The sequence below is a fragment of the Ailuropoda melanoleuca genome, chromosome 8, assembly GCF_002007445.2.
Source record: "Ailuropoda melanoleuca isolate Jingjing chromosome 8, ASM200744v2, whole genome shotgun sequence".
Classification (NCBI taxonomy): Eukaryota; Metazoa; Chordata; class Mammalia; order Carnivora; family Ursidae; genus Ailuropoda; species Ailuropoda melanoleuca.
Genome location: NC_048225.1, coordinates 10,111,764 through 10,126,097, shown reverse-complemented (window position 1 = coordinate 10,126,097; position 14,334 = coordinate 10,111,764). Strand labels below are relative to the sequence as shown.

The 14,334-nt window shown below is 44.4% G+C and overlaps 2 protein-coding genes across 2 annotated transcripts in view; one reads left to right on the top strand and one right to left on the bottom strand.

Annotated features, from left to right (window-relative positions):
• Nucleotides 1-4,988: 4,988 nt before the first annotated feature.
• CLDN25 (claudin 25) lies at nucleotides 4,989-6,017 on the bottom strand. Its single transcript, XM_002928413.4, has one exon. It carries the CDS (start codon nucleotides 5,977-5,979, stop codon nucleotides 5,293-5,295), a length of 687 nt encoding a protein of 228 aa, XP_002928459.1. The 5' UTR covers nucleotides 5,980-6,017; the 3' UTR covers nucleotides 4,989-5,292.
• A 4,129-nt stretch (nucleotides 6,018-10,146) lies between these two features.
• ZW10 (zw10 kinetochore protein) overlaps nucleotides 10,147-14,334 on the top strand; it is a 31,634-nt gene continuing 27,446 nt past the window's right edge. Inside the window, exons 1-2 of the mRNA XM_002928409.4 lie at nucleotides 10,147-10,356; nucleotides 12,172-12,306. Of these exons, the coding sequence (XP_002928455.1) occupies nucleotides 10,252-10,356; nucleotides 12,172-12,306 (240 nt within the window). The 5' untranslated portion in view covers nucleotides 10,147-10,251. The remainder of the gene's footprint in view (nucleotides 10,357-12,171; nucleotides 12,307-14,334) is intronic.

Sequence of the window (14,334 nt, the reverse complement as noted above, 5' to 3'; positions counted from 1 at the left end):
TGACCTGTGCAGGGCCCACAGGTGGGTTCTAAATAACTGATATCTAGAGGGTTATGGGCCTCTGGCAAATTGAAGTGTTTGTACTGGCCAATCTGACTGGGAGAGAGAAACGTTGAAGGGATCAGAGCTTATGCTGGATAGAAGAACCATGGAATCTTCTATCTGATTCTCCTCCTGTTTTAGATACATTTTTTTCTTTAATTATGTTATTGAAAAGCTTGAACTCAGGAAGGTACAGCAAGCCAATAACTTTCTTTTTGTTTCCACTGCCACTTTCCAATAAGATCCTGTGGGTCTTCTTCCCTGCCCCTGACAGCATCTCAGGAAGACGGCATAGCTTTCTTGTCATGTGGGAGTATTAAAACAATGATTTTCATGTATTGCAGAACCAGACCAATCTAGATCAAAAGTTTACTCATTCGTTTCGCTTCTCCTCTCACCTGAGTTCAGGCCGAGACCTGTAGGTCAGGGACTAGCAGTAAGGAAGGAGTGGCGGGATGTCCTCCCACTCGCCCAGCTCCATGCCCCTCCTCACCCCCAACTCCTGCCTCCTCTAGAGCCTGGGGGAGGAGGCTTTGTAAGAGAAGGCAAAGGATGTTGTCTAGTTTTTAAGTAAAAACAGTAATACCTTCTTGGTTCTCAAATGTCCTTTTTTATGTCAGGAATGCGATTATTAGCTCTTGTGTGGGATATTTTATGGGTTCTCCAGAGAACCCCGTAGAAAACCTCTGCACTGTCCTTTGATGTGGCTTTTGGACTTCCTGGCTGACCTCTTCCAGACCTTCTAAGCTCCTAATTAAGTCATTCACCCCTCCAACAGTGCTCTGGGACAGTGTCACCCAGACTGCCTCCCCTGCATCCGCTCGGGCTATGCAAAGCCCCACAAGGCCCAGGGCAGCTGCTGCCAGCATGCCCCACTTCGGCCAGCCTCCTGCTGCAGACTACCTCGGTGGGCATCAGGCACCCTTCTCTCTGCCTCCACAGCTCAGATCAGGTTTTCTCAAAGATTTTCCTGGGCACCATCCTGAGGGCAGCAGCCATGGGCCCACACACACAGAGTTTCTGGAGCTCAGCAGGTGTGCAAGGGGTGTGTTTCAGATACCGTCTTCCCTCTTAGAAAGAACTCCCATCTCTGCGTGGTTCTCTTGAGGTCCATCTCCACCCTGTTCCTCACCTGGAAGGGTAGGGAACATCACCATACCCACCAACTGCTATGAATTCCCTTCTAAGAATCCTCCCTAATGAATCTGTGTGCTTCTCCTATGTAGGCTGTTGGGTGTGGGGTTGGCCAGCTTGGCCCCTTCTTAGAAGCTGTGTGTTGAGCCTCTCTCTTTAGAATAGGGGGCTCATTGCACCCATGGGCCTTAGCTTTGAGACTTTATGGAAAATTCTGAGCAACAGAGAAGTCCATTCTACATTCTATAAACTGGATGAAATAGCAAGAAGAATGGCTTAAAAAATAAATCCATCAATCAGAGTGGAAAGTGACCTCCAAGATCTTTCGTTCTATGTTCGAGGCCAGTAACTACAAACATTTTTCTAACTCAGTCTTATTGTCTTACTCCTGGCTGCTAAGACACATCTCTTGTCCAGAAGCTCATGAAACTATTTCTGACTTCTCTCCCATCCCAAAATGTGTCTAACTCACATTGGCCTCCCTTAGGACCTTTTCTCTAGATCTAGTCTCAAAGGCTCACAAGGGTAACAGATGAGTATTTTAATACGGGACTTCTGGAATGCCTTAGCTGCTACTGGTGAAGGTTTCAGTCCCAAAGGCAGGCTGTTTGGAGAAGACGGCACTGAGGCACATCCAATTCCAAGACATCAAATTTGGTGAGTCCCTGAGTTATTTTCTCACAATGCTTTGCACTTAATAAAAGATTTTGACTTGGAATTCTGATTGACTGGTATCCTTTGCTGTTTCTAATACACATGACAACACACAGCTCTCCATGGGTAACCACAATAAAGAAATGTTCCTAATGTTAGGATAATTTGCTGCAAGTCTTTAGGAGAAAAGGCTGAGTTGAAGCTAAGATTTAATTAGCTCTATTTTTATTTCTCATTATTTTCCCTACAAAGCAGGTAGATGAAAACAGTGGTGGTTTTAAGTGAAACACATCTTCTTCCTCAGACTCTTTCTCTAAACGTGGATTCACATTCCTTTCTGGGAGTGACATGCTGTTGATTACTTGGGAATCAATCAACAATCCCCATCCCATCCCCATTTTTTTAAAAAGTGCTTTTGTGTCCTTTATAAAAAGAATTAGGAAGACAAAATATTTTCTTAACAAATCTTTAGTTTGTGTTTTTTTTTTTTTTTTTTGTTTTTTTTTTTTTTTTTTTTTTTTGGCGGTGGAAGCCACGATCACATGCTGATGATAAATATGCCATTAGCACCTGCAAACATGGGATTAGGATGAGCGCTGTGAGCCACCAGCAGGAACAGGTGAGCCACCTGGCAACAAAAACCCTGTTGAGGCCTCAACAAAAGCACAAAGGACAAGATTTTTCTTTATAGGTCTTTGATTTTTTCTTCTGCTTCTGTGCCGGTTTTTCCTTTGGTCTGGCAGATTGGCTCAGCACCCTGTCTTCATGAAGCGACAGGATGGGGTGAAGGAAGACTGCCCTGGCATTGCGGGCCTGGATTCTAGTCCCGAGCAGCTAATGACTCACCATGGGCATGTTGCCTGAAGCTTCTGAATCTCAAGTTCTTCATTAGCAAAACAAAGAATATGAGCTCTCCCAACCTCAAAAAAAAACCTCTCAAGATGTGTTAAGTAAAAGTACCAAGATTCGTGGAGGTGTTTTGTAAACTGAAACCCTGCACAACTGTGTCAGTGGGGGTGAGGTGTGAGAGGAGGGGGAGCGGGTACCGCTGTGGTCACCTGGGGGCTGACTTCCTACTCCTGGCCACATGCTCAGCCTCCTGTGGTCCTGAAGATAGAGCCAGTGCTCCATAAGGGGATGGACAGGCTCTGCAAGATCCGGCTCCTTCCTGCCTCGCTGGCCTTACCTCATACACTTTTCTCTCTTCATCCAGAACTGCTCTCCAGCCTTCAGTTTTTAACCAGTTATCACTTCCTTAGGGCATCCATCCACGACTCCCTGACTGGGTTACAATTTCTCCTATCACAGGATCTTGTGGAAGCATATACCTTTCTGAATTTGTCAAGTTTGTCATGGATACAATGTCCCCTTATCTAAGGATTTCACATTAATATTTCTCTCCCCTATCTGCCTCTACGAGGGGCAGGGATAAATTGTGTCTTTTACCATGTCATTCCCGGTTCCTAACGCAATGCCGGGCGCATGGCAGGCGCTCAGTGCGTATTTGTTCAATGAGTGAATAAATGACCAGATGGATGAATGATGAGATGGGGCCATCTGGGAGATCCTGTGGGATCCAGGGATAACTCTTGGGTATCTGAGCCTCATTCCTGAGAAGGAGTTGACGAAATGGGCATTGAACCATAGAAAGCCAGAATATGACCTTGGTGCAAACCGTTCTTTATGCTCAGAACTTTGTTTGCCTAAGGTCATTTGGATTTGTGGACATAGAGTGGACATACACAAAAGGACATGCATAAATGGGAAAGGTGCTTTCCAGAGAAAGCATGACTCCCAGAGAGAAGCCCACTCTGGGTAAGAAGGTAAACATTGCTGGAGATGAATTTGCCCCTGGGCAGACTCGTTTCCTCAGGAAAACAAACCCAAAACACATGTTATTTCTCTAAGGAGGGAGTTGGCCTGGGCTATGCTGGCAGACTTGTTTATACTCGTGTTGAGGTGTGCACTCTTGCTTGAGCAGCGGCTATCTGCAGATGCCAAGGCCACTTGATGGAGGAGCTCGAGGCAAGGGAGCACGAGCAGGTGATGCCCTGGAGCTCAGCAGGCGAAGCGCAGCACCAGCGGTGCTTTGGGGGGGATGCGCGGGGGGGGGGATGACTCCTCAGTTCTGCAAGCCATCGGGCCTGCCTCTGAGCTTGGCAAGTGACCTGCCTGGGGACATTGGGAGCCAGCACCTTTATTCTCCAGCAGGAATTGTCGACTCTTTCGACTGATTAAGGGAGTGGGGGACAGTTGGCAGTGAGAGGAACAGGGTGGGTAACGTGTGGTGATTTCAGCTGACACACACGTCTGTGAGTAATGAGGCTCCTCCTTGAGGGTTTGCACAGATGCCTGAGGAAGACCTGGGGGCAGGGTAGTCAGGCTGAGGGCCCGCCAGGGCAGGTGGGACAAGCAAAGGAACTGGGGTCATTGTTGTGAAGGGGACTTTATTTATAGCCACAACCTGGGTAGATCTGCTGACATTGGGGTTCCATTTTAAAGGATTTATAACATGATTTTGCCTGTGGCAGAAGACAGTTCTGAGAAGTTGCGAATTCTCTCTACATCCATGCCCACCCACACTGGGCAGTTCCTGGCACAGGCACTCTGTGGTGATCACTTTGGGCCGGTGTGCCTGGGGCTCTCCTAGCATTAGCACCGAAAGTGCCCAGTACTGGGCAAACCAGGACGGTTGTTCACCCTACGACTCATTCACACTATTTCTTAACTTCACGCCGGGAAGACAGAGCCAACCACTTACAGCCTCACAATATAGCAGAAACAAGAATATGTCTTCCCTCTGGGATATTAAGAATCCACAGAACCACACAGATCTTGTGAAGGTCCCCTTCGAATTGTGTACCTGAGAAGGAGAATGAACACAAGGAAGCTTCCTATGTTAAGGTTCTATCCGGGGCCAATAATTCAGTTGCATTTGCAAAGCATATTCTCCAGCATTTTTTTTAACATTTTATTTATTTGAGAGAGAGCCCGTACACGAGCACGGGGTGTGGGAGGGGCAGAAGGAGAGGGAGCCTGACACAGGCTTGATCCCAGGACCCTGAGATCATGACCTGAGCCGAAGGTAGATGCTTAACCCAGTGAGCCACCCAGGCGCCCCCACAGCATTTCTATTTTTATCTACAGTGACTATTCACACTAGATTTTCTATGATAGATGTACTTTTGCAATATATTTAGTAATGAATCAGGTATATAATTAATGAGTTTAAAAGCATTTTAAACAAGTAAAATCTAAATCAGAAAAACATGTTTGTTTGAAATTCTGCCTTGATTTTTCATTCTGAAATACTGGATCATCAAGATAGTCAAATCCTTAACAAATGGGACAGTGACTACCACCCCCATATAGGCAAATAAATATAGAGTGGTGAAGGATAAGGAAGAGAAAGGATTCTACCGACATTTCTTTATTCCAGAGATTCCTTGGCAGTAGCAGTTCCTAGATGAATAGGTTCTTAGGTCTTGGTGTTAGATAGAAGGACTCATTGGACTCGTCTGCTGGGGCATAGAATGGTGGGGCTGTAGGGCCAGCCATCTGGAGAGAGGGCACATCTTCTTTTCCCAGGCAGGCTGAGAAGATGAGGAATAACCCGCCGAGGGCCAAGAAAATCCCAGCAGCCCAGCCCAGGTAGAGGGCATCTCCAAATTCCCAGCGAGGCACGATCTCAGGGATGCTGTTATCCCAGAAGTCTTGGATTGTGGCATAGGCCACCCAAGAGACTGGAAAGAGGGTAGTGGCTGAAGCTGATGCTTCCAAAGTCCCTCCCAGGAGGCAAAGCCGCCTCTTAAATACCCATCTGATCCTGTGAAACTGGAAGCATTCGGACCCAAAGCCAGAGAGCAGAAGTCCCAGTAGCCCCAGCCCATGGGAGACTACCATGAGGATGCGCGATATCTGGAGCTCCTGGGGCAGGGACAAGAAGGACTCAAAGGCCTTGCACACGGCAACGTCCTCCTGATTCACGCAGACCTCCCAAAGCCCCATGATCCAGGTCTCCATTTCATTCAGTTCCAGATTGAGAGTCTTCCACTGGGGCAGGATGGTGGTGACACAGGAGCAGACCCAGCCGAGGAGGGAGAGGAGCAGTCCTCCAAGCTGGGCTTTCCCGCGGAAACTCCAGGCCATGCTGTTCCCACTACAGAGGCAGAAAGCAAAGGACAGGGGGCTCGGTGACTAGTCAGCGGGGAGTACTTTTGGGGAGGCCCAGTGGAAGGTCTTTTACATTTGGGGAGGGCTCTCGTTTCCGTTTTTAGGCAGCAGCTGAAGCAGGTGCTGGGAACTTGGCAACGTTGGGTTTAGGGGGTGTGCCTGAGATCGGATGTGGGCATGGGTTCTGGGGGAGGGCCTCATGAGAGGCAAAAAAAAAAAAAGAAGCCAGACAGTAAACCATCAGTATCTATTGGATGAGTAAATTCATAAACTTGAAGGTAAAATCACTCCCCAGCTCCAAGATGATGAGAATGATGTTCTGGGAATATACAATGATGTAGTCTTTCTGGAGGGCAACATGACTTCGTATTTCATACTTTTTTTTAATATTTATTTTTTAAATATTTATTTATTTATTTGAGAAAGAGAGAAAGAAAGAGAGAGAGGAGGGGCAGAGGGAGAGGGAAAGAAATCCTCAAGCAGACTCCCCACTGAGCACGGAGCCCGGCACGGGCCCTGAGATCACGACCTGCCGAAACCAAGAGTTGGATGCTTAACCCAGTGAGCCACCCAGGTATCCCTTACATTTCCTACTTTTAAATATGCATTTGCTTTGACCCAGCACCTTACCTCCGGGGACTTACCCTACTTTATTGTGAATATATACAAAGATTATGAAAATGTCCATTGAAATATTGGTTAGTACTGGACGGCCATTTTAAAGTGATGTAGAACGAAATTTCAATGACATGAACAATATTTTTGATTCATCGTTAAGTGAGACAGGCCAGTGACCAGTCAGTGTGTACAGCATGTGGAGTACGAGCTCACTTTTTAAAAAGAGTGTATTATCTATATCTACATGGATACATATTATATACCGCAAAATGTTAATCATGGTTATTTTAGTGGAAGGATTATGGATAGTTTTTATTTCCTTATTTGTGATTATCTAAGTATTTTATACATTGTATAAGTGTATCAGTTAATATTTTGGTAAGCAGGAAGAAAATGGGAAATATCCCATCCAAGGAAGCTATCCAGACCCCGAATCCACCAGGAGGGAAGGGCTGCCTGCCCAAGCTCCTGCTGCCGTAGATCGGTAGCTGTAAGAGGTGGTGCTCGTGCTAGCTGTCATTCCTATGTGTTGCTGCTCCGACAGGCAGGTTTTGACAGCAGAGGAAATAATTTGCATTTATTATGGCTAAACGCCAGACTTTTGACCAGATACTTTATCCTTATTGAATTTTCATACCACCACTGTGAGATGCATGTTAGGGAACATGCCAGGGTCCCCCAGCTGGTAAGCAACAGGTCTAGCTCCTGAGCAAGGCGTTTTCAGACCGTGTCACTTCATGTCCCTGTCTCCAGGCCACCACAGTGACTCCCCCTGCACTGTGCTGACACAGCATGTGGGCACGGTTCATCTTTACCGCAAAGCACTGAAGAAAATGGGGATTTCTTATAATGAAGACATACATGTTGCCCAATGTATTCCCCTATTCATATTTTAAGCTACCGATTGTCCTGTGGTGCACTAGGAAGGGGAAGCAGGGAGGAAGGATCTAAGAAAACAGTACCTTGACTTTATCTGAATGATGCCTCAATACAGTCTGATCAGATTATCAGTGGTGTGTGGGTGCAGGGAGGTGATCAGAATCATCTCAAAGGCCCTCTTTTTCTTTTATGTTTCAATCTAGGAAGTTTCCAATACATACACAAGTAGAGCAAATGGAAGAAGAAATTTCATATCCTACGGCCCAGAATAACTTCAGAAATTATCCACTCATACCGATCTCGTTTCATGCGGGCCCACGTCCACCATCCACATCCCGCCCTTCACACTGTTCTGAAGCAAATGGGGTGCCTTCTCAAATTGTAGGCTCCTTCTGCCACTTTTGTAACAACCGCATGTTCTAATCAACACAATGGCAGAATATTATGCATCGCCCCTTTCAGAGTCCTTTCTTGACGATTTGTGAAAATCTGTGAGTTGGGAGACATATAAACCATGGTAAGTGTGAACTACGAAGGAGGTCAGGTTAGTGAGGGAAAACGGAACTCATTCATTTTATTAATTTCTTTTTATCTATTCAAATATTCATTCAGGCCTGCATGCACTGTCTGTGTATAGCAATCCCACTCCGTTCCTTCTTTGTTCTCCTTCCTCAGGCTAACTCTGGCTCTTCCCGGCCTTTCCCTGCAAACTTGAGGGGCAGTCTGCAGCTTATCCAGTGACCTCTCTGCCCAGGGAGAGGCAGAGCTCTGCAGTTGCATCTGTGGGTCTGACTCATGGATTGGTTTCCTGCAGAAGATTCCAGAACCTCAACCTCAAAGTGGCACCTCCTTCCATCCTCAGCTCAGATTCCTTCTTACAATGAGACTTTCCTGGTTCAATCAGAGACTGGGTACTCCTCCTCCATTATTTCCTCTGCCCTTTTTATCTTCCTCACAGGTGGATTTAGCTTCAGGGCCTGATACTTGCACAGGCCCCTTCTTAGGCCTGCACCTAATTTTGTATTTTCTATTCTTTTCCTTAAAGAGTCCTCCCCTTCCCAGCAACTGGATAAGATTTAGGCCCCACAAAATCTGGATTGATCTCTCGTTTACCTTCAAGAGGGCAATGATCATATTTCCTGGGATTATTTATTCACACATTTTGGATTTCCAGCCTAGCCCAGTGTCTTATAGCAGTTGCTCAATAAATATACGAGTTTTCAGGAATGTCCCCTGCAGGTCCTTCTTTCTCACTGGGCATTTAGAAGTAGTAGCATTTAGAACTCAAAGTGAGGTTGATATGTCTACTGAACAGAAGTTGATTTGGTTTTTAGGGAGAGACGCCTTCCCAGCACGGTTATGGCCATTCTTTGTGCTTCCTGGCTCACCCCGGTTTCATTTCCTTCGCTCGTGTCACAGAAAGCTGCCCTTGCCTCACTGGGATAAGCAGATAGTCCTACAGACACTTTAAATTGACAAGGACCTTAGCGTCAGCATCTACTTGGGGTCAACCCTCACCAGATACCCTTTTAAAAAATTAAAGATGACATTTTAATCAAAGCAATACATGTTTATGACAGAAAAATAGGAAAACAGGACAAAAAAGAAAAAAATACCTTAAGTCTGCCACTCGGATAATTTGGTGTACATCCTTTACCTCCATATATGTATCTATATCTATTTATTTTAAAAAAACAATCATCGTGTACATAGTATATTGTGAACATCTTTCAGTATATAATACATATAAATAATGAAACAATTTTTTAAAACTTTTGATAAAGTTGATTTGTAACCTCTGATAGAAAGTGTTAAGTATATTGTTCTACTCTACACAGTACTAATGTTATTTATGCTTAGGTAATATAAATAATATAAACAATATAAATATGTAATGGAGGCACCTGGGTGGCTCAGTTGGTTAAGCGTTTGCCCTCAGCTCAGGTCATGATCTCAGGGTCCTGGGGTTGAGCCCCAAGTCAGGCTCTGTGCTCAGCAAGGAGTCTGCTTCCCCTCTCCCTCTGGGCTCACATATGCGCTCTCTCTCTCCCTCATAAATAAATAAATAAATAATAAATAAATAAATAAAAATCTTAAAAAATATAAATATGTAATGTGTTACATAGAAGGAATACATGCGCATTTGTTGCACAGATGTAGTGTATATGTAATTATGCACATAGAAGTATGTAATGTATGTTCATAGATTACATTGTAAACTATGCAACATAAAGGAGTGCAATTTAGTCAGATTTTTTTATGAGGTGGGCCACTTCGTTCGCACAACTCCAGAGGGCACTATTCATATAGACTCTGATGGCCACTGCTGCCCGTGAGGGTGAATATTTAACGAAAAAAGATCAAGGTGGGTTCCTCGGGTATTCCAGCTCGATAAATTTCACAGTTAAGCTTTTTGAAGTTGAGAAAGTTTCATTTAGGAACTGGTTTTTAAGTACAAAGATTTCACTTCTAGCGAAAAGCAGGCAGGAAGAAACAAGCTATTTGAAAACAGCCAGGGAGGGAAACGCGTCTTCCCCAGTTTGCCCGCTACCGGACACCGTGGAAATTCCACCCTAGGACAGTCGCGGTGCCTGCTGGGAGTTGTAGTGCGGCCTCGCCTTCAGAGCCACTGTCTGGGCCCCGTGAGACTCAGTTTCCCGGCAGGCCGCGCTCCAACCCCGCCGGCGGGACTGGGGCTGCCGCGCTGGCCGCAGGAGAGTGACACTGTCCGTGTTGGTTCCAGTCGTGGCGATGGCTTCGTTCGTGACGGAGGTTCTGGCACACTCGGGGAGGCTGGAGAAGGAGGATTTGGGCACTCGGATCAGCCGCCTGACCCGGCGGGTGGAGGAGATCAAGGTGAAGGCCCGGCAGCCGGGGGCTGACTGAAAAGGGACGCCGGGTCGTTTGTGGAGGGACAGGGAAAGGAGTGGGGGCTAAGGGCAGAGAGACGGGGTATGAGCAGTCATGTGTAGGGGCTGAGTGGGAGGAATGCGACGTGGGAGGGCTGGGAAGTGTGTACATTGAGGAGGGGCCCGGAGGGGAGCCCAGACAGGGGTTGGGGAGTAAGGAGATGCGAAGGCCTGGCGCGTAGGGGGAGGAGGAGGCGGTGGCCGGGTAGTGCCCGGCCGCGGAGTTGAGGTGGGGAACGGTGGGATCGGGAGCTTTGGAGGAAGACTGAGGAGACCAGCTGGAGAGGTAGGTCTGGAAGCCCCGAGGTGTCCAGGGAGGGAGCACGTGAGAAATGCGGACAGAACCACCTCCCTGATTTGTGTTCAGCTCCTCTGCCCATTCCTTCTTATGCCATTGCTGATGAATAAAATAGCTTTGGGAGAATTGTACCATTCTCCTCTCTGAAATTTTTGGTGTTCCAGTCTGTCAACCTGTTTATGGAACTCTGGTCTTCATCCCCAAGTCCTTTGAGGCTGGTCTGAGTGTTGTAAAACATATAAAGAATGCTTCAGTGGACCCTGTTGTCTTGATATTGATAGAAACCCAAAAAGCATATCGCCATTCACAGTTTCACTCTGTATTTGTATCTTTACCTTGCGAGTATTTGCCCACATCTTTTTTGCTTTCATTTAAAGTTGTGTGCACCCACATTAAGTCTGGATTTCAGGGAGCAAGTTTGGCATCCTATCATAAAGGCACAAGAAGTAGGTCTTCCTAACAGCCCTTGATTTCACAAAAACTGATTCTTGACTTGTAAGTATTCATGTTACGGGGCCATCTCTTCTTTAACACAGCTTTAGGGTTTTTCACCACTTTTTACATGGTGGAAAGACTATTAAGCTACCTTAGCATGGCACTCAAGGCTTCTACTGTTCTGGACCTAACTTTCCTTGCACTGGGTTTCCTTCACCAACTTGGAACTTCAGCCAACTGACTATTATTTTCTATGCTCCAAGCAGACTCAGTATTTTTCCTGGTTCCCAGATTTTGCTTATGTGGCCATTTTTTCATCTTTACCTATAGTATTTCTACCCACTTTTCATGTCCAATCTCCAATCTAGTTTCTTGCATGAAAAGTATCTCCAAGCAGAGGTGTTTGTGTTTCTGGAAGACATTAACTCTTTTCCTATATTCATTTTTATATTCTGGTTACTTAAGTGTATAGTATTTTTCCTACTTAAAAATAACTTTTTGTGGGCAGACATAATTTTTTTCTGGTATTTTCCAAAGCATTCAGTGCAGAGTATTCAATAATTTGTTTATTGATGAAACTCAAGTTAACATTTTAAGATTAGGCCTCAAAATTTTATAAGCAAGAGGATAGAATTTCATAAATTGAAGTATACAGATTGTGGATTTAATTTATCCACTTGCTTTTTCTAGTAGGTATATGATTAAAGTTGGTGGCTGTAGTCTGAGCTAATCTAGTTTAATATGAGAACTTCTGGCTCCCCCTTTTCTTTTGCAGGATTTGTACAACTTTTGGGCAATCCTGGAATTTGGTGATTATTTTCTTCTTGCATCCTAATAATGTTATAGGATCCTTAAGGGTGGAAAGAACGTGTTTTTCAAAGAAACCCATTGACTTGGGGGAAAAGTGATGGGGTGTGGGTAACCGGCAAGAAGGCTCCAATGTGGAGGATTCCGTATGGAAGACGAGCTGTATGTTTTTAATAGAGTTTTGTACTCATCCCACTGTAATTCTTCTGTCTTATTTTATAGGGTGAGGTGTGCACTATGATCAGCAAGAAGTATAGTGAATTCCTGCCTAGCATGCAAAGCGCACAGGACCTGGTTACCCAAGTGGATAAGCTATCTGAGGACATTGACCTGCTGAAATCCAGGATAGAGAGTGAGGTAAAAATGGTTCATTCTATTGGTTAGGTTTGTAGGGTAGTAGTTCAGAGGCCTGATTCCTCAGACAGTTCAATTCTGTGTAAAAGTTTTCAAGACCTCACTTTCCTTATTGGTCGATGGAAGTTGCATTAGATAATTTTAGACTAACTTCCAATTTTAAAATAGAAATATTTTCCAAAACTATAATTTAAACAATTTTCATAGTAAATTTTTAAAGCTATAATAATAATAATGTCTTGCATTTGAATAACACTTTAGAAATTAAAAAAATAACCTCAGAATTTTATTGTCTTCAAAATAAAGCTGGATCATTTGGCCTTTCCTCATCTCTTAGTTTAAAATGCTTGCATCTCTTAATGACCAGCACCTGTTATGGCCTCCACACATTCCAGCCTCAGCATAATCTTGGTCATTTGGCCTTCTCCTGAAAAATTGGCTTGATTTGCCAATAACAACCACTCTGCTTCCTGTCATAAAGCCACTTTATCTGGCCACACAAAGAATCCTTGCCTGTCTGGTGCCAGGTCACTGTGTTGGGTCAGTGCTTGCTGTGCTTCTTATGGAAGGTCTGGTGGGGTTTAGAAATACTTAAGATGTTTGCCCGAGTGCAGTCATCCCAAAAAGAAGTCAGCCAGTCTGGAAACAAAAATAACTACTTTATAATTTTAAAAACATTTTTCACTTGTATTACTTCACCAGGATTTTTTCCTGTATTTTACTTTTAGGAAACACAGTCATTTGAAGCAAGGAAAGCTGATATTAGAAGTTTAAACAAGTGTAATCTTAGAGGCCTTCTATATCTATTGCTAAATTATTGGGCAGGGCTCATTGACTCCCCAGATCAGGATGGTGAAATGTTTTCAAAGTCCTCAAGGAAAGACACCCAAGTCTTTTCTCTATGTGATAGTCACTAAAGAAAGAAAGTGAGCAGTTGTGTTTTTCAAAAGTTCGTTACAAAACTTTAATCACAGATGGGGATTTCTAGTTACCTGGAAAATCTGTTTAACAGCCAGTTCATCAATCATTATGATTAGAGGCTTTAATAAAAGTAAATCTGTTACTCTACCGTTCTGGCACAGTTCAAATAATATTTTCAAGGTGTATTTGTCATTAGTTGATTGTTTAATCTGTGAGGCAATAGTGCAATCTTAGACTGTGCTATTAGAAATGCGGTGTCTGGAATAAGAGAGTCATGGGCTGTCTGTACCTTTAGCTGACCAGATTATGGTTGGTGAAATTTATTCAATTCTGGTTTTTGCATTTTGAAAGGTCTGGTCTAAATGAGAAGGTCCATACCTGAACACCGTGTCATTGGAAGAACAGTGAAAGAAACTGAGGATGATTAGCCCTAGTAAGATTCAAACTTATGGCTGGGGAAGGAGAGTGAGATTTAGTACGTAGATATTATGAAGAGATTTACTCAGTCATTGGGTGTACTTACTGAGCGTCTGCAAGTGCTGAATACTGTGTTAGTTACTGAACATGACAGTTTTTTATTTCAAAATATGAATCTCATTCCAAATGTAGATGACTAAATAATATGATACACATTAAATAGGAATAATTGAAATAGAGGGAAAATATAGCTAAGCTTGGCTTCCTGTACGGAATAGTATCAGACCAAAACCTGAAGTGATAGGTAGTTAGGCAAAGAGGAAGGGTGTTTTAGGTGGACACTGGGGACAGCATTGCAGAGACATAGATGGAATGGAGAGATGTCACTTTGGGAGAGCTGCAGGAATTCCACGTGACTCATGTTTAGAGAGCATGTGGGAAGGGACACAAGATGAGAATAGAAAGGTGAACAGGGACGTTGTCTATCAGGTTAAGCAGTGTGGACAGTATCTTGATGGCATCAGGTTTGAATTTTAGGAATCCCATTCTGCTTGCAGTTTGAAGAAAAGACTTGAGGAGAATGAGACAGGGAAATGAGCTGCAGTTAAAGCATTACGAGGTGGTTAAACGAATCAGGGAAGAAAGGATGGGGGCCTGCTCCAAAGTCAGTGGCAGTGAGGGTGGAGTAGAGGA

Excerpts from the sequence above, each read along its gene's own strand:
- CLDN25 (XM_002928413.4), bottom strand. The coding sequence starts at position 5,979 with ATGGCCTGGAGTTTCCGCGGGAAAGCCCAGCTTGGAGGACTGCTCCTC.